Raw genomic sequence first — 18,177 nt, forward strand, 5'->3', positions numbered from 1 at the left:
TGCATTAGTTTTGCTTAAATTCAAGGACCCACTTTGAGCTAAGCCCAGAGTTAATATAATGGGACTTCCAAGGATATACTACGACCTCAGAAATTCCTGAAGCGGATGGGACCCGAAGGCAGCATATGGTAGAGTGAGCTCTGGAGTCAGACTGCTCTGGCCCCAGTCCAGTGCCCCCATTGCCTTTTACAGTACTTTACCTTTCTCCACACAGGTTTTCTCACCTGCAAAAGGGAGTAATAGTAGCATATTCGCATGGAGGTCATCGCGAGCATTAAATGAAAAAAAATTTATAAAGTGTTTCACACGGTTCCCGTCCCAATGTGCTCGGTAAGCAATCTTGTTACCAGCTCTTATCACTGTTGTAACCAAAATATTATCTGTGGGAGGAGGAAGGAGTTACTGCTTCTGGTAATTGAGGAAGACTTCTCTGAGAAGCATTTGATCTGGTCCCAGAAGGGAGAAATTTCTGTGAGAGGAGTGGATGATTCCACCTGGCAGGAACATAACCTGCCAGGCAGAGATGGGGCAGGCCAGGTGTGTGTGTAGGGAGTGGTGGGTGATGCAGAAGGGCGGACGTACAGAGTGTGGGGCGAGCTGCAGAAAGGGAGGAGGGAAAGACTGGTCAAGAGGTAATTTCTAGAAGGTCTCTAGTAGTGATCCTGATGTCAATCTCCCAGTCCACACAGCCTTGGGGGTGAATAGCCAGTATAAAGAAGAACTGCACTGTTTTTTCATTGTTGTTTCTGTTTTTTTATTTTTGTTTTTGCATTTGTAATACTTAGGGTCCTGGCCAGGGCTGATTTAGGAGGCTACCAGGATTACAACTTTTTTTTTTTTTTAATAAAGATTTTATTTATTCATTTGAGAGAGAGACAGAGAACACGAGCAGTGGGAGGGCAGAGGGAGAAGCAGGCTCCCCGCTGAGCTGAGAGCCCTACATGGGGCTCCATCCCAGGACCTGGAGATCATGACCTGAGCTGAAGGCAGACACTTCACCAGCTGAGCCACCCAGGCACCCCATGGAGGCTACAGGGATTACTCCTGGGGCCACATGGCTCTCGACCCTTTCATAGGTCCTGAGAGCGCCACTCTCCCTTCAGGCACAGGGGCCCCGGGCAGCCCAGAGGACAGGGTGGTTTGGCTGTTGCTGTCATTGGCAGTCCAGGACTGGGAGAGGAAGGAGACCTAGTCTCAGTCTGCAGTGATGAAGAGGATGCCCAGAATTGTGCTGAGGCGGTGATTTTAGCTGCTGTCTGCTTGGATGTGGGATTGATTCCCTCCCACTCAGAGGTTCCTGGAGCCCAGAATGTTACATAAGTGAGAAGCTTGATGCATTTGGTCTCTGTAACACTTAATCCACCACCTCCGCCCCCATTCCAACATCTTCAATATTTGTAATATACAGGGATAGCTAAAGGGCGGGACTTGAATGTTTTAACATTAAAAAAAAATTGAAAATGAAGTCCTAATGGTTTTCTTTGTTTGGAGAAGGCCATGGCCTTGTCTCCATAAGAAATGGGCTCAGTTGGGGAATGGGTACAGGGCTGGAGTCATGTGTGATCTTGCCCTAAGTGAGGCCTGGATTCTGAAGTGTTTAAGGAAGAGTCTCAAAGCTTGGCGGGTCTATAATTAGACTGGCCTTACAGGTTTTTCTTTGGTTAGTAAATGCACAAGCATTTAAGCTGTGGCAGGACTTGGGTACAGAGTTGTTACTTTGTCACATCCAGAGCACACTGAAAATCGGTCACTTTTCAGAGTAGACATTGCCCCAAGCTTGGGTGTGGCTTAACCTGAATCACAGTGATTTTGCTTCAACAGCACCAGTTGCAGGAATAAAAAGCAAATATGCAGGTGTTTTCAATAATGACACGTGGAATTGTTAAGCAATCACTCAATCTTTTTCTCCTTTGAATCCGCTGGTGAATGTTTGTATACATATCCAAACAGAGGGTTTCTTGGCTGAGTATGTTCTAGGTGTCTTTAAATGCTCACCTTCAATCACAAGAAATCCTGGGAATACCTTGCGTTTGTATAAAGCACATTTCTTGGCTCCACCTCATCTGAGCGGGCCCAGAACCAAGAGAGGCATTATAAATATGCTGACACTGAGCTTGGGCGACTTGCAGGGGGTGTCAAGCAGGGGTTAGCCCAGAATGAGCAGCCAGCAAGGTTTTCTGCCTCCAGATCAGTGTCACAGAATAGTGGGGCTTGATTGATTTTTCTAAAGCCCTGATTCAGCTTCCCAAGAGAACCGGAGTAGGTCATCTTTTTGTTTCTTTGTTATGTTGACCCAATTACACATCTTCTTTTCTGTAGATTTCTCCATCCTCTGGGATGTGGAAAGCAAATTTTATGCATAACGTAGGATTTTTTTTTTTTTAAACCAAAATGATAAGCAAAATCTGAATTTCTTTGGAATAGGAAACAGGGAAAAACAAATACCTTATCTATGCTGATTGCTCACATAGATATGCTAACCAAAACTCTGAAAGGAGTTGGGTTTTAGAAATTCAAATTATTTCGTTGTCACCTAAAATAGAACCTTCTTTCCCTTGAACCACTGGTCTAGCTCTCTTTCCATCCTCCTCTTCATAAGCCAGCTTTGGAGAGAGCTGGCTGCCTCCCTGTCCTCATTTCCTCCCCTCCCTTCTGTATCTCACTTTTCTTCAGCTTGGACATTGCCCAGGTTTTTGTTAAGGTCACCAGTATTAAGGTCTCCCTGTGAACCAATTCAGTGGACAGTTTTTAGAACTCAATACAATGCCTTTCTTAGCAAGACATAGTATATATATAGTGACCTTAGGAAAGTTACTTAGCTTCTCTAAATTATTTAGAAGGTGACGGTGGCACCTCCCTGGTAAGATTATAGCAGTGTTTAAATGAGATATTTTGTGGGAAGTGGGTGAACACAGTGATAAGCACTGAGCTACAGTGATAAGCAACAATAAATGCTAACCATTGTTTGTATCAGTGTGTTTTCCCCTTGGTTTCTGTGACTGTGTTTTCTAGTTTGTCTCCTACACCTTTGGGCCTTTTGCTCTTCTTCTGTGGTATCATGAAATGTTGGAATTTATTCCACAAATAATTTAGCAAGTGCATATCTCATACCAGGAAACCTTTCTTGGCTTTAGGTATGTATATGGCAGTGAATAAAATCAAATTGCTGTCCTCATGGAGCTACATTTTGGGGTGGGAAATTATAAAAATTATACTAGGTGATGATTGATACATGTTAAATATAAATGTAGTATTAACATATAAATATAATATTATATTATAAACTATGCATCAAGTGGACATAAAACAGGCATTAATAAGTTCCCAAAAGCAGGGAAAGGAAGATAGGTGGATATTGCAATTTAGGATAGGTGCTCAGGGAAGTCCTCACTGATTGGCTGATATTTATTTATTCTTTTTTAAAGTTTTTATTTAAATTCCAGTTAACATACAGTATAACATTAGTTTCAGGTGTACAATATCGTGATTTCAGCACTTCCACTTATCACGCAGGGCTCACCACGACAAGTGTACTCCTTAATCCCCATTACCTGTTTTACCTGTCCCCCACCCCCCCCTCCCTTCTGGGAACCATTCGTTCTCTGTAGTTAAGAATCTGTTTCTTGGTTTGTCTCTTTTTTTTCTTTGAGCCTTTATTTTCTTTCTTAAATTCCACATATGAGGGAGACTGTAAAGTTATTTGTCTTTCCCTGACTTATTTTGCTTAGCGTAATACTCTCTAGCTCCATCCATGTCATTGCAAATATTTTATTTTTATTTATTTATTTGAGGGATAGTGTGAGCAGGGTGAGGAGGAGAGGCAGAGGGAGAGGGAGAGAGAATCTGAAGCAGACTCCGTGTTAAGTGCAGAGCCTGGCTCTGGGTTCTTATCTCATGACCCCAAGATCATGACTTGAGAAGAAACCAAGAGTCAGACACTTAATCAGCTGAGCCACTCAGGCACCCCCATGTTGTTGTAAATGGCAAGATTTCGTTCATTTTTATGGCTGAATAATATTCCTGTGTGTGTGTGTGTGTGTGTGTGTGTGTGCGCCCACGTGCATGTGTGTCCCTTATCCATTCATCAATTGACAGACACTTGGGCTGCTTCCATAATTTGGCTATTGTAGATAGTGCTGCTTTATGTATCGGGGCACATATATGCCTTTGAATTAGTACTTTTGTTTTCTTTGGGTAAATACCTACTAGTGCAATTGCTGGATCATAGGATAGTTCTATTTTTAACTTTTTGTGAAACTCCATACTGGTTTCCACAGTGGGTACACTGGTTTGCATTCCCACTAAAAGCGCACAAGGGTCCCCCTTTCTCCACATCCTCACCAACAGCTGTTGTTTCTCGTGTTGTTGATTTTAGCCATTCTGACAGGTATGAACTGATATCTCATTATGGTTTTGATTTGCGTTTCCCTGATGATAAGTGATGTTGAGCATCTTTTCATGTGTCTGTTGGCCATCTGGATGTGTTCTTTGAAAAATATCTATTCGGATCTTCTGCTGATTGGCTGATATTCAACTAGAAACCTCAGGGAAGTGAGACAGTAATACATGTAGAAGATCTAGAGGAAGACCATTCCAGGTAAAGGAAGCAGCTGGTGCAAAGGCCCTGAAGTTTGGGAGTAGTTGGTATTTTTGAGGAACAGCAAAAAGCCAGTATGGCTGGAGTGGTGTGAGCCCAGGAGGAGGATAGTAGAGGTAGAGGTGAGGTTAGAGAAGTAGCTTAGAGTTAGGAGAGGGGCAGGGCAGATCATTTGGCCTTTTCCAGACACAGTAAGGACTTGGCTTTTACTCTGAGTGAAATTAGAAGCCATTGTAGGGTTTTGAGCAAAACAATGACATTAGTTTTAAAATAACCGCTGGGGTTTCTGGGTGGAGAATAGACTACTGAGGGGTGAGGGTAGAAGCAGAGAACAAGAGGAGAGGCTGTTTAAATCGTCCAGCATCCCTCGGTGTCTGTCCCAGACCTTGTTCCCTGCTCCTGCTCTCTCTCCTAGCCCATGCTTGGTACCAGATAATGTCTATGTGTCCACAGCTCCCAAACTGGACTCTCTGGCTCCTGCATCTCATCTGACTTCCAGCCTCCTTTATCAATCTCTCTGCTTCCATCTATACTTGGTGGCCCCTCAATATGCCCAGGTACGCTGATAAAGTCAATTCATGTATAGGGATTTATAAAATGGAGGCCGCACCAGGGGCCTGGTCCACGTCATGAATCTAAACCTTAACGTGGCTGGCACTAAGAAACATCTCACTGTCAAGAAAAACCAGTCATAAACCTACTCAGCTTTAGCTAGCTTACCTTGCCTCAAAACAGAGGACCCTGAAATGAAATCCTGGATCTCATTTCGGTTTCCACGTTATCTCTTCTAATGATCATTCGGTTTCCACGTTATCTCTTCTAACATTGGAGAGAACTCGCTCTCGCCCAAGATTCCTCAGGAAGAGTGCTCCACAGCTTGTGAGGTGCTGCACTCCTTCAGTCCATGAATGGTTTTCCCTCCAATAAAGGCATCGGGCTTGTTGCTAAATTGTTTTAGTTTTGTCACTCCTCCTTGCTCCTCCTTGCCCCCTGTGGCTCCTTTGAGGTCCTGCGTCTCAGTAAATGGCACCACCACCCAATCAGTTGCTCAGGATCCTCCTGGGAGCGTCCCTCCCTTCAGCATATCACATCCAGGCAACCCCAGGCCCATTGTTTCTGTCACACTATCAGCTCTCAGATGTTCTCTCAACACTGCACACTTCACCTCTTGCCTGCACTAGAGCAGTGGCTGCCTGGCTCCTTCCTCTGTATCTACTGGCCCCTCCAGCTGCAGAATGGTATTTTCCACAAAAAGGTACAACTCTGTGAGGAGCAGAGGCAAAGCGTCTTTCTGCAAAGATGTGCCTTTCTCACAGTGGAGGAACTTAGTAACAGGGACACATAACGTCCAGACTGTTGTCTTCTGGATTGTATCCCTGGGCTGCAGAGCTCCCCAAGGACAGTAGGCCTCCCACTCACATTTGCGACCTGAGATCAAGAGTCCATGTCCTACCGACTGAGCCAGCTGGGCACCCCTATTTGCATGACCAGAATGCTCCTTCACAGAACGAAGAATGCTTTTGCCCCACGTATGAATTGTAACATCTTCCCTTGGCCACAGGAAGCTTCAAAACCAGCTAATGGTCTGGTTTTGAATAAAAATAGTTTTGTCTACACACGCTACTTCTCAGAGCACCCCACTACATAATAGGGGCTTTTTTAATTAAAAAAGAGGGGGTAGGTTTGGTACCTATGCATGTTCACCTCTCTATTTAGTTATATCAGAAAGAAACCGATTCTTCAGTTCCACCCCAACTGCAACCAGAACGACCCAAAACAACCACAGATAATAATAACAGTCTGATCACATGACTCACATGGTTAGAACTGATTCAGGGTTTCTGGTTGGCCTGGTGATATATTCTGGAGCCCCTTATCTGGCCTACCGGCCCCTGTATGGTCTGGTGCTGGCCTTCTCTTCAGCTCCATCTCTTGCTCTTTCCAGCTACCCTAGGATAGATCCCCCTTTCTCAAGTGGATAGACGGTCCCCAACTTCTGATGGTTCCACTCACGATTTTGTAACTTTGCGATGATGTGAAAGCAATAGGCATTCCTTAGAAACCATACTTTGGAATGTGCATTTCGATCATTGCCCTGGCTAGTAACGTGCAGTAGGACGCGCCGGCGACACGGGGGCAGCAGGAAGGGCCGCAGCTCCGCCCAGCCACGCGGTCTCCCACCCAGGGGCCCGCAGCCCCTCTGCATCCCCTTCTCAGCACGGTCTTCCATAGGTTACACGAGGTGGCCAGCTCTCACTACAAAGCAGGCTTTGCGTGGGGCGATCTTGGCCCGCTGCGGGCGCCCTGAGTGTTCTGAGCGCGCTTAAGGTAGGCGAGGCCAAGCTGTGATGTTCGGGGCGCAGGTGCACCGAGAGCCAGTTCGACTTAACAGTTACAGTGGGTTTGTGAGGACGTGACCCCATCATAGGTCCAGGGAGACGTGCACACCGCTCTCCCCTCGGCTGTCTTTCTCTGCTCCTTCTGCACCCACTTAAACTGGCCTTCCTTCAGGCTTCATCGTAACAGTCTCCGTATCAGGGAGTCCTTCCCAACCCGCAGCTCGGGTTGGGTCTCTCTGTCCTCTGCACCCCGTGTTTCTTCCTCAGAGCCCTCCACTTGTCTCCCCAGATCAGTGCTTCGCTCCATCCAGCCGGCTTCCATTGGGGAGTCATTCCGCGGCTGTCCCCGTGCCCCCTGGCCAGAGCCTGACGTACAGCGCACCCTCAGTAAGGATCAACGGACTGGTTTCTTCTGCTGTTGCTGTTAAGTCCTAGGGCGTCTCATGAAACGCAATGTCTTCCAAGTGAGGGTTGAAACTGAATTGCCACACTCATTATTTGGTGATCCATTTTATTTTTTATTTTTTTTTTTAATTTTTTTTATTTATTTATGATAGTCACAGAGAGATAGAGAGAGAGGCAGAGACACAGGCAGAGGGAGAAGCAGGCTCCATGCACCGGGAGCCCGACGTGGGATTCGATCCCGGGTCTCCAGGATCGCGCCCTGGGCCAAAGGCAGGCGCCAAACCGCTGCGCCACCCAGGGATCCCCTGGTGATCCATTTTATTAACAGGAGAGAGGCCCAGTGGTTGTAGGATCTGTACCTCTTTAAAAAAAATGGAAATAGATTTTTTTTTTTTAAGGGGAGAGGATGGTGAACTAAGAGAGCAGAACAGCTGAGGTAATCCTTTGGCTGTTAGATCAGCTTTTTCGTGGGCTTTGTTTTATCCGGTCCTGCTTCGTTTTTTGTTTAAATTTATTTATGATAGTCACAGAGAGAGAGAGAGGCAGAGACACAGGCAGAGGGAGAAGCAGGCTCCCTGCACCAGGAGCCCGACATGGGATTCGATCTGGGGTCTCCAGGATCACGCCCTGGGCCAAAGGCAGGCACCAAACCGCTGCGCCACCCAGGGATCCCCTATCTGGTCCTGCTTCGTAAGGTGTAATGAGTTCACGTGCCTGCTCCAGTAGAATGAGGTTCTTCACAAGGTAGGCCTGAATGAACATTCGTACTGCGCTGTCCCTGAGTTGAGGGTTGAGGGGGGTCCGGGATGGTGAAGATAGATTCTTCACAAAGTCCCAAATCCCAAATGAAGTTCCTTTTGCCCCTCACCTGCTCTCCTCCCTCGAGCGAGGTTGCTGTTTGAGGCTACAAATACATCCTGCAAGGCTGGTTGCTGTGGTACCGGTGTATTTTATAATTTGGGTAGTAATGTCCATGAAATAAGAGACAGGTCTCCACTTTCCACTGCTGTAGGATGCACTCAAGTCCTGCCAAAAGTTTGTTATTGTTTTTTTCTCTTTTGAAAAGACTTATCTCCTGCTTAAGGACTTCCAACTTCCTCTTTAGAGACATGGCTCTTTTTCTTCAGGAAATGTGTGCTTCTACCAGGGTACAAATGAGATTCAAAATACCGAAGGAAGTCGGTTTGATTTGCTGAACGTACCCTTGGCAACTGAGAGAAGAAGGCTATCTGAGATTAGAACAGAATAATAACCAGGGCTGTCAGTGTACAACTTGGATTACAAAACAGCTCGAGGTTATGAGGTTATTTTGCCTGGAACTTTTTGGTTGTTTTCTTTTAAAAACACTGCCTAATTATGGAGGTGATGACATAAAGAAACAAAAGCAGCTCATTCCCTTTCCAGTTTCCATTCTACAGAAAGCGATTTAAGGGCAGACGTAGATTTTCAAAGTGATCCAGAAGAAAACAGAGGAATATTAAGGAAGAACAGCTGAGACTCTCGCCTTGTTCATTAAATGTGAGCAGAAAAGCACAAAAAGTCAGCCGGTGAATATTACTTGTTGGTCTGTCGAAAACTAATATGCCACTGGGCTCCTATGGATAGTAATCGTACGTGCCCTTTGAGCTGTTTTCATGGTAGTCTTAATAGGTCACACTCTGATCTACTTGCCTGTGCAATTCAGATTTACCATTTGGGGATCATTGAAGGATGATTTTTGTGTTTATATAAATTTGAGGCAATAGGTATGAAGCATCAGATTTCATTAGTATTCAGCAGCAAGTTTAAATGAAGATAAGTAGTTAACAAACTATATCAAATAAATATGAATTATTTATTCTCTCTGCCAAGCCCCAGTGTGGGGCTTGAACTCACGACCCTGAGATCAAGAGTCCATGTCCTACCGACTGAGCCAGCTGGGCACCCCTATTACACTGCATTTTTATTCAAATAATTACATTCAAAATAAAAGCCCTGGGCAACCTGGGTGGCTCAGTGGTTTAGTGCTGCCTTCAGTCCAGGGCTTGATCCTAGAGACCTGGGATTGAGTCCCACGTCAGGCTCCCTGCATGTGAGCCTGCTTCTCTCTGCCTGTGTCTCTGCCTCTCTCTCTCTGTATGTGTCTCTCATGAATAAATAAATAAAATCTTAAAAAAAAAGAAAAAATAAAAGCACTGAGAAGATTGAGGAGTTTTTCATCCCTGATTTATTAAGGTCAAACAACCAGATTTTAACTTGATTTCCACTTAAATATGTTCAAATTCATAGTTTCTTAAGTAAATGTCAATTATGTTGCCAAAATAGAAACCACTAATAATGCGGAGATCGAATAGTAGGAAATATACCCAAGGTTTTGAGAAGCTATTAAATCTAGGTTTATATAATACCATTATAAATATCAGCTTTGAACTTAATAATATAATATAACTTGGTTCTGTGTATTTTCTTTGAAAGCGTAGGGAAATGGGAAAGGGCTGGTGTGGGGTATCAGAGACTTGGGTTTAAATCAGTTGCTTTGACTGATGGTGACCCGCCCTGTGGGTCTCAGCACCACTGTCCTAGGATTGTGATAGGGATGCTTTGGGGGAGGGAGGTGAGAAAGTACATGGTGACCTGGACACCCAGCAGCTGCCCACAGTTACCGTGGAATCTCTGTCCTCCCTCACCTCCCACATCTTCCTCTGGCCTCCCGCTGATTAGCAAGTCACTTTACATATCTGTGTCTCAGTTTCTTCATTTTAAAAAAAGGAGGCTGGACTATACACTCTTGGAGGTTCTGAAAAATTCTGCAGTTCTGGGCTTTAAAAGTATAAATGCGTTTTTAAAAAATGGGTCCTACTTGGAAAAAATATGGGCACCATGCTTAGAAGAATAACTTAGAAGAATGGGACGCCTGGCTGGGTCAGTTGGCTAAGGGTCCAACTCCTGGTTTCCATTCAGGTCATGATTTTAGGGTCACGAGATTGAGCCTTGAGTTGGGCTTGGTGTGGAGTCAGCTTGAAAGATTCTGTCCCTGTGCCCCTCCCCACATTCACACTGTCTCCCTCTCTCAAATGAATAAATAAATCTTAAAAAAAAAAAAAGGTATGACTGATACATAAGTGAAAATGTCTACAGACCATGAACTGTCTGTTCTTTATGCTAAAAATAAATTCTTCTGAGAGCCAAGTTAATTGAAAAATCCAGAAAGCACTGACAATTGCTTACATTCGTCTCAAAATGAGCAATGATATTCCATCTTCCACGGTCCTGAAATGAGTAAATGGAAGGATGTAAATATTTGTTGGAATGAGAGTAGAACAGAGAGAAGATCTGCTTTGTCTACTGGTGGGTGGTAACACATCTCTGGATCATTGTTTGCACTAAGCATTTAATAATCCCATCTGTTGAAAATGTATATTTGGAGGTACTTTGAAATTGCTGTAAGCTACCTAGAAATTGGCAGGGAGGTAATCCTGGAGAGATTCCATGCTCTGCAGTAGACCAAGAAATCCAATATAAATCAATATGTAATTATAAAATCCCATCTTTGGCCGGAGCTTGCTAGATATATTTATTTAGGCACAGTATAGACTTTTAACACTAGAATTCGGGACTGTGGAGTCTTTGCTAATCTCAGTTTCACGTCTTCAGGGATACTATTTATTTGACCTGAAAGACCCACTCCCCATTTGACCAGTGGCAGAACTTTCTCCTGGGGCCCAGCTACTGTGGCATCGCCCCCCTGCCCTGGTAACTCCATGCTCTTCTTGTATCCTGAGTCTTCTTCGGTACATTACATCTCATTTCAAAAGTGAATCACTGAGGGACACCTGGATGGCCCAGGTGGTTAAGTGTCTGCCTTCGGCTCAGGTCATGATCCTGGGGTCCTCAGATGGAGCCCCTCATGGGGCTCCCTGCTTGGTGGAGAGTGTGCTTCTCCCTCTACTCCTCCTTCCTGCTTGTGATCTCTCACGCTCTCTCTCTCTCTCTCTCAAATAAATAAATAAAATCTTAAAAAAAAAAAAAAAGAATCACTGAGTCTGATAAAAACTTGATGCTGCTTTTTCCTTCCTGTTACCTTTTTTGACAGTCCTGACCTTGTGTTTCATTCAGAGGAGGACCACTGCAGTTTGTTCTCACTTCTCCACGGTAGTGTCTGTTTTTCTTACTGCCGTTCTTGCCTTATAATCTTTAATAGCACGGGTTTCTCTTTTCTCCCATCATTCCTGTTTTTCTCCCCACGCTCTCACTTTCTGTCCATTTACCACCACGGCCTGCACACACGTTTTGCACAGAGGGATGGCGTACTGAGAGCTGTAGCTCCTCAGAAGAAGAGACTGGATATTTTGCAAGAGCTGTTAAAGACATTTAATGGATCATTACCCTTCTAGTGATCTCTTTTGGTGAAATTCTTTATGTAACTGTCTCTCTATGTGAAATTAAAGTAGGTGTTTAAGAGAGTACCTAACCAAAAGGACTGGTTTTCAACAGGAGAAATCAGGGTTTCATTTTCCCAGGGATGTGGAGTTTCTCTGTAGGTTTATTTATTTATTTTTTAAGATTTTTATTTATTTATTCATGAGAGGCATAGGCAGAGGGAGAAGCAGGCTCTATGCAGGGAGTCTGATGTGGGATTCTATCCCAGGTCTCCAGGATCAGGCCCTGGGCTGAAGGCGGTGCTAAACCGCTGACCCACCTGGGCGGCCCCCTTTCACTTGGCTCCGCAGCAGCTGCTGCTCCTTGCCTCACAGCACATCTCCTTGTGCGTTTGTCAAATTATTATCACATAAATGGCTTATGGGCTAAATTGCACTCCTCTAAAATTCGCATGTCAAAGCTGCACCTGCATTGTGACCATATTTGATGATGGAGTTTTTGATGATGTGATGAAGTTAAAATGAGGCCTTTGGGTTGGGTCTAATCCAGTCTGGCAGGTGTCCTAAGAAGAGGACAGAGTGTGCATGAGAAGAGGGGTGGCCATCTGCAAGCTAAGGAAGGAGGCCTCAGAGGAGACCAGCCCTGCTGACACCATCGTCCTGGATGTCTGGCCTCCACAGCTGTGAGGAAAGGAATTTCCAGTCCTCCACTCTGTGGCATTTCGTGATGACCACCATAGCACACTACTGCACATGGTCACAGCTATAATCCACCTGAGGTTGGAGATAGCCACGGGATCAAACAGGAGACTCTAAGATATGGGATCCAGAAAACGGTGACACAGAGCTCAAGCAGGAGATCAACTCGTTCACGAGACCATCTGGAACACACATAACAGGCAACACATTTGAAACATTCTTTTCTATCAGAGCCCACTTCTGGGTTTGTGGCCTTCCCGGAAGTCAGGGAGGAAATTTCACCACAGACTCAGAACTGTAGAAGTGCAAGCAAACCCTGTAGTGTCCAGAGAGAGCTGCCTGTGGGCTGATGCTCTGAGTGTCTGATGTGTGGGGTTACCTTGCTAGTCACTGGCTCAGATCTAGGTAAGTGAGGACAAAACCGAGCCCTGCCTCGGTTAACAACAACCAGGTGGAGGTGAGTCAAGGCGTGCTGTTTAATAGCACGGGAGCACTGTCGCTATTCAGCTGCATTTTGGTTTCAGCTTTATGGAGTGAGCTTCAAAGAAGTCTTTAGAAGTACTTTGTACAGCAACTGAGTCTCTCCATGTATTTATTGGCCTCCACTTCAGTTCTCAAATTTTGACCTTCATAAAGCTCCAGTGACTTTTGGCTTGATTTGGTACATTAAAGAAGAAAAAAAGTGTTTTATGTACCCTGTTATGTGGACGTCTTTAAAATACATTCTTAAAAACTATCATTTCTGTTCTTTTTATTTCTGTTGAGTTGAAATGTATAATTCATGTATTGCATAGCCTACTTGGAATTCTCACTGAATCATCAGTAACAAAAAATATGACATAATTTTCAGAGCGGAATTGCACCTGAATTTTTAATTTTGATGTGAGATAGAGATCTACTGCAGTTTTACTTTTTTCCATGTGAACTACCATTTTTCTTTTCCCCAGTGATTGATAATAACTCTGCCTCTGTCACAGATTATGCTTCTAAATGTCCATGGGTCTCCTTCTGAGCTCTCTGCTCTTTGGTCTACATGCCTATTCTTGGTCACACTCACTGGATATCCATTGCTTATAAAATGTTTTGATATCTGGTAAAGAGAACTTGCCTGGCTTGCCCTCACTCACCATATTTTCCCCCAAAGTTATAGGTTTTCTTCCATTGAATTTTAGAATAAGCTTGTCAAGTTTAGGAAAAACCCTTTTTGATTGGGTTCTGTTTCATTTATCAATTGATTTAGGGAAAATTGATATCTGGTCAATACTGCATCTTTCCCTCTATGAGCATAGAATACCTCAATATTGGTTTTAGGCTTTCTTTTATAGAATAATGAATTTTAAAACAGTAATGTACAATATATTCAAACCTGAGATATTTATGGAAGGATTTCCATTGCAAGAAATGTGCTGGGCTTTGATGGATTTTTTTAAATGAGTAGGATGGTCTTCTATTTTAAAAAGATCACAGTCTAGTAGGGAGGAAGGGATTTGTTAGACAAATACACAATTTATTTAATATAAATTAGACTGTCAGGAGCATCTGGCTGGCTCAGTCGGTAGAGCACGCACCTCTTGATCTTAGGATTTTGAGTTCAAGCCCCATGTTGGGCGTGAAACCTACTTAAAAAAAAATTCCATTCCTCAGATCTAGTAGGCACATTTCAAGTGCTCATTGGCCACATGTGGGCTAATGTCTACCGTACTGGACAATGCAGCTTTAGACAGTTATTATGTAATTTGTCTTGTTATCTAAATGAGGGAAAATAGGGGTGCCTGGGTGGCTCAGTTTGGTTAAGCATCTGACTTGTGATTTCAGCTCAGGTTATGATCTCATGGTCATGGGATGGGATTGAGCTCTGTGTCAGGCTCTGTGCTCAGTGAGGACTCTGCTTAGGATTTTCTCTCCCACTCCCCCATTCTCTTTCTCTCTCTCTTAAATAAATATGTTAAAAAAATAAATGAGGGAAAATATTAAAAGTGCAGTCAATTTTTTAAAAGATTTTAATTTTTAAAGTAATCTTTATATCCAACGTAAAGCCCAAACACAAGCTGAGATCAAGAGTCCCTTTCTCCACTGACCTGACTGAGCCAGCTAGGTGCCCCTAAAGTTGGAGTCATTTAAATAGGGGTTTCTAGGTTGGGGTTTTATGAGTAATACATATTCTAATTGATAATTTGTATTCTGATTATATCTAAACATTCTGATAGTTTTGGATTGAAGAAAATTAAATTTCATTTCCAAAAGGATCAGATGAAAGTAATCAAGAATGGGAAGAGCTTCATATCTCAGCAGAACTGTCTAGAGAATAGTTTTGCAATTAGGATAGTTGGGAGACTACAGTGAAATTTATGGATTTTCTGCCTCTTTTGGTGTTGCAGAAATTCAAAATTGAGCTTTAAAGCTATTTAGTCTCTTAGATCTTTTGTTTTTCAGCCTATTACCTCCAAGTGTCCCTTTTAGCGGTTGAAAGAAATATTGTTTTTCACTCCAAATGACCAAACCCTGCTAATATTTTGAAGAATCTACATGTTGCATTCCTGGTAACTTCTGATAATTCCTGTATATTTGGGTGTTAAGTGCATACTCATGTGAACAGATGTGCCTGCCTGTTGAGTACTCTGTATACACCATGAAATTATATTGGATACTTCAAATCTTGTCCCTGGTATGGCAGTTTTCTCCTTTGTGAAAGACATTCCTTCCAATGGAAGAAGAAAAAACAATGGAATGTCAGAATTATTAACTGGGAGTGTATCAGCCACAGCTGATCTGGGATGAAGCAATGAGATATAATAGAACAATTCCTTTTGAACCTGTCAGCTGGGATGGCTGGTACCTCTAAATATTTGTAAGAAATACAACTTTCACTTCCAAAGTGATATAAAAATTGGTTTCTCAGTTTGTGAAACTTGAAATGCAAAACTGAAAATCTGGAAATGATTAAAAGAGAAAAGACAAGGAGCCTTAGATGGGGGATAAAGACATCATGATGTGATTTTGAATTCTAAAAGCCCTATTTGTTTCCTTTTTTTAGGGAAAGAACAGGACACAGAAGGATTAGGATATAGAAATCATCATCTTGGGGTTATTAGGAATGCTGGATGTTCATTAAACTGGGAGAAGCAGGGAAGGGTGGAGCAAAGGGTGGGGGCAGGTCACATTCATATCAGTTAAATGTTATGTGTGAGGAGACATAGAACCGTACAGTTTCCAGATGCAGTGACGTTCTTTCCCATTTGTCTTTTCAGTAGTGTTAGCATAGGCCTTTGGTTAAGAGAGAGTTTTTGTTTAATGGGTGCAATTAACCCCATTCTACACGGGAGGAAACCGAAGCCTATAAAGGTCAAATAAGTCATCAAGGATACACAGCTAATAAGTGAATTTTGGAGTCAGATAAGCCTGGAATTTGAACTCTACTTTGCCAGTTAGTAGCTGGATACCCTTGGTCAGATCACTTAATCTCTTCAGAGATTCTGATTGCTACTCCGTAAAATGGGAAAATGATAGCGTCTATCATCATAGAAGCCGGGGTGGGAAAGGGGTTTGGCAGTAACTCAGAGTTGATATATTTCAAGTTCCTGGCTATGGATAGAGTAGGCTTAATAAATAATAGCTTTATCACTTGCTCACTCTCTACAGAATACTATAGAGATGCTGTAGGGAGACACAAAAGTATGGATAAAGGCAGGTTTTTTTTATCTTTAAATATTTTATTTATTTGAGAGAGAGAGTGAGAGAGAGATCACATGAGCAGGGGCAGAAGGAGAGGGAGAGCAGGCTCCTGACTGAGCAGGGAGCCAGACATGGGGCTTGATCTCAGGTCCCCGCAATCAGGACCTGAGCTGAAGGCAGATGCTTAACTCACTGAGCCACCCAGGCACCCCTAAAGATAGGTTTCTTACTAAGTAACAGACTCTTTTTGGCTTCTCTTGGTCATTTGCCCTGGACATCTGAGGGGTGGGGCAAGGTGGGACAGGAAGGGTCAACATTTGTAATACTTCATATTAGGTATTTTGCTAGGCTATGTCAGTCATGTTAGGTTTGCTTACCTCTGTAACAGAGAAACCCTATTTTATAAAATGAATGAAGATAATGGAAAAATGGCTCTGGTTAGCATTTTCATGCACAACACTTGAATTTCAGCAACAGATTACTCATGTTAATTGGGAAATAACTGCTACAATTTATCTATTCCAGTACTGATGACAATTGAGTTGTTTCCAGATAGGGACTATTACCACTATGAACATCATTTTCCGGGGGATTTGTGTCCTATAGGGTCTATACTGAAGAGTGGAGTGGCTGGGCCAACGGGCATGCATAGCTTCAACTTGAGGAGATAATCTAAATTGTGCTTCCAAGGGCTTGTACCTGTTTATGTTCTTGCCTCCATTGTGTGAGAGTTCCTGCTTACTCTATATCATTGCCAGCACTGAGCATCGTAATACTTTATAATTTTTGTCAACCTGGGTTTTTTTTTGATACAATATCATTGCATGAACATTGCCCTGTATGATTACAAATTCTAAGTATAATCTGCAATATATGTAAATATTTTTGTATGTCTCATAATGTATATAACCAGACTCTATTTGCATGAACAACTGTTTCATAAACAACCCTTTAGATTGTTTCACAATTTTCAGAATGATCAAACACTGTGATGGACACTCTGTCTATAAAATTTTTCCTATATTGTATTATTTCTTTAGGGTAGATTTTTCTTTTTTTTTTTTTTATTTTAAAGGTTTATTTATTTATTTGAGAGAGAGCACAGGGGGAGAAGGAGAGAATCTCAAGCTGACTCCCTACTGAGCACGGAGCCTGATGCAGGGTTCCATCCCATGACCCTGAGATCATGATCTGAGCCCAAATCAGCCCAAATCAGTTGGTCAGACACTTAACCAACTGAGCCACCCAGGCACCCCTCTATATGGTAGATTTCTAGAGTAGAATTATTTGGTCACAGTTTACAGGTAAAAAGAAACTGTGGGAGCAGTTGCCTTGGGGATGGAGGGAATTGAAGATCAGGGTCAAGAGAGGAAGTCTGTCCTAGGTCCTGCCCGTTTGCATTCCCAGGTGGTAGCAATAGCAGCTGCAGAAGCTGAGGGGAGGAGGTAAAAGGGCCCAGAGCTTTGCCCAGAGGCTCCTCCTTTCTTCGTAGTTCTATTACCAAAGTTTTGTGATAATGAGGTATGGAATCAGAAAGCAGCCTTTTCCAAGATAACAGCATAAATCTCCGAAGTCTTACTGGTAGGGGGAAAAAGATAACACATGAAGCCATATTTCAGGTCTTGTTTTGTTTTCTGCAGACACTGATCGAGCTCGTATTTGGAAGTGCTTTAGATGATTGCTTCCTTTAATCCTCAGCAGTCAGGTGATGTGGGTCCTGTGATCGTCCTCAGCTTATGAACCAGAGAACCAAGGTTTTGTAGCTGGTAGGTGGCAGCACCAGAATTAGAATCCAGGATACTGTCCCGAGTCCCCGCAACAGCACGGGACTGTCTATACTTAAGTGTGTGTGTGAGTGATCCAAGCAGCAGAGACTGTCAATACTGGGAGAAGGGAGAAGTATGTGTGGACCGGTTCCGTGGGGCGGGGGGTGGGGACGGCCCTGAAGGCTTCAGCAGGCAGCTTCCTTTTATTTTTTAGAACCATGACTCGGGCAGTTGTTAGACATCACATCAGATTTTTCTGGCAGTTTCACCTCCCACCATCCTTATCTTGCAAAGTGAACTGATAAAACACCAAGCAAATTCATGGACACTGTGTTCCTGAG

General features: G+C 43.3%; 1 protein-coding gene across 2 annotated transcripts in view; it reads left to right on the forward strand.

Annotated features, from left to right (window-relative positions):
• The window catches only part of TMCC3 (transmembrane and coiled-coil domain family 3), a 259,266-nt gene that overhangs the window by 159,274 nt on the left and 81,815 nt on the right, over window positions 1-18,177 (forward strand). The window contains exon 1 of one of the 2 annotated variants that reach the window (XM_041738249.1): window positions 212-330. The exons of the other annotated variant lie outside the window; for it this stretch is intronic. Coding sequence (XP_041594183.1) covers window positions 322-330 — 9 coding nt within the window. The 5' untranslated portion in view covers window positions 212-321. Of the gene's footprint in view, window positions 1-211; window positions 331-18,177 lie in introns of those variants that run through there. 2 annotated transcript variants of the gene reach the window in all.

This window comes from Vulpes lagopus, chromosome 23 (genome assembly GCF_018345385.1).
Source record: "Vulpes lagopus strain Blue_001 chromosome 23, ASM1834538v1, whole genome shotgun sequence".
Taxonomy (NCBI): domain Eukaryota; kingdom Metazoa; phylum Chordata; class Mammalia; order Carnivora; family Canidae; genus Vulpes; species Vulpes lagopus.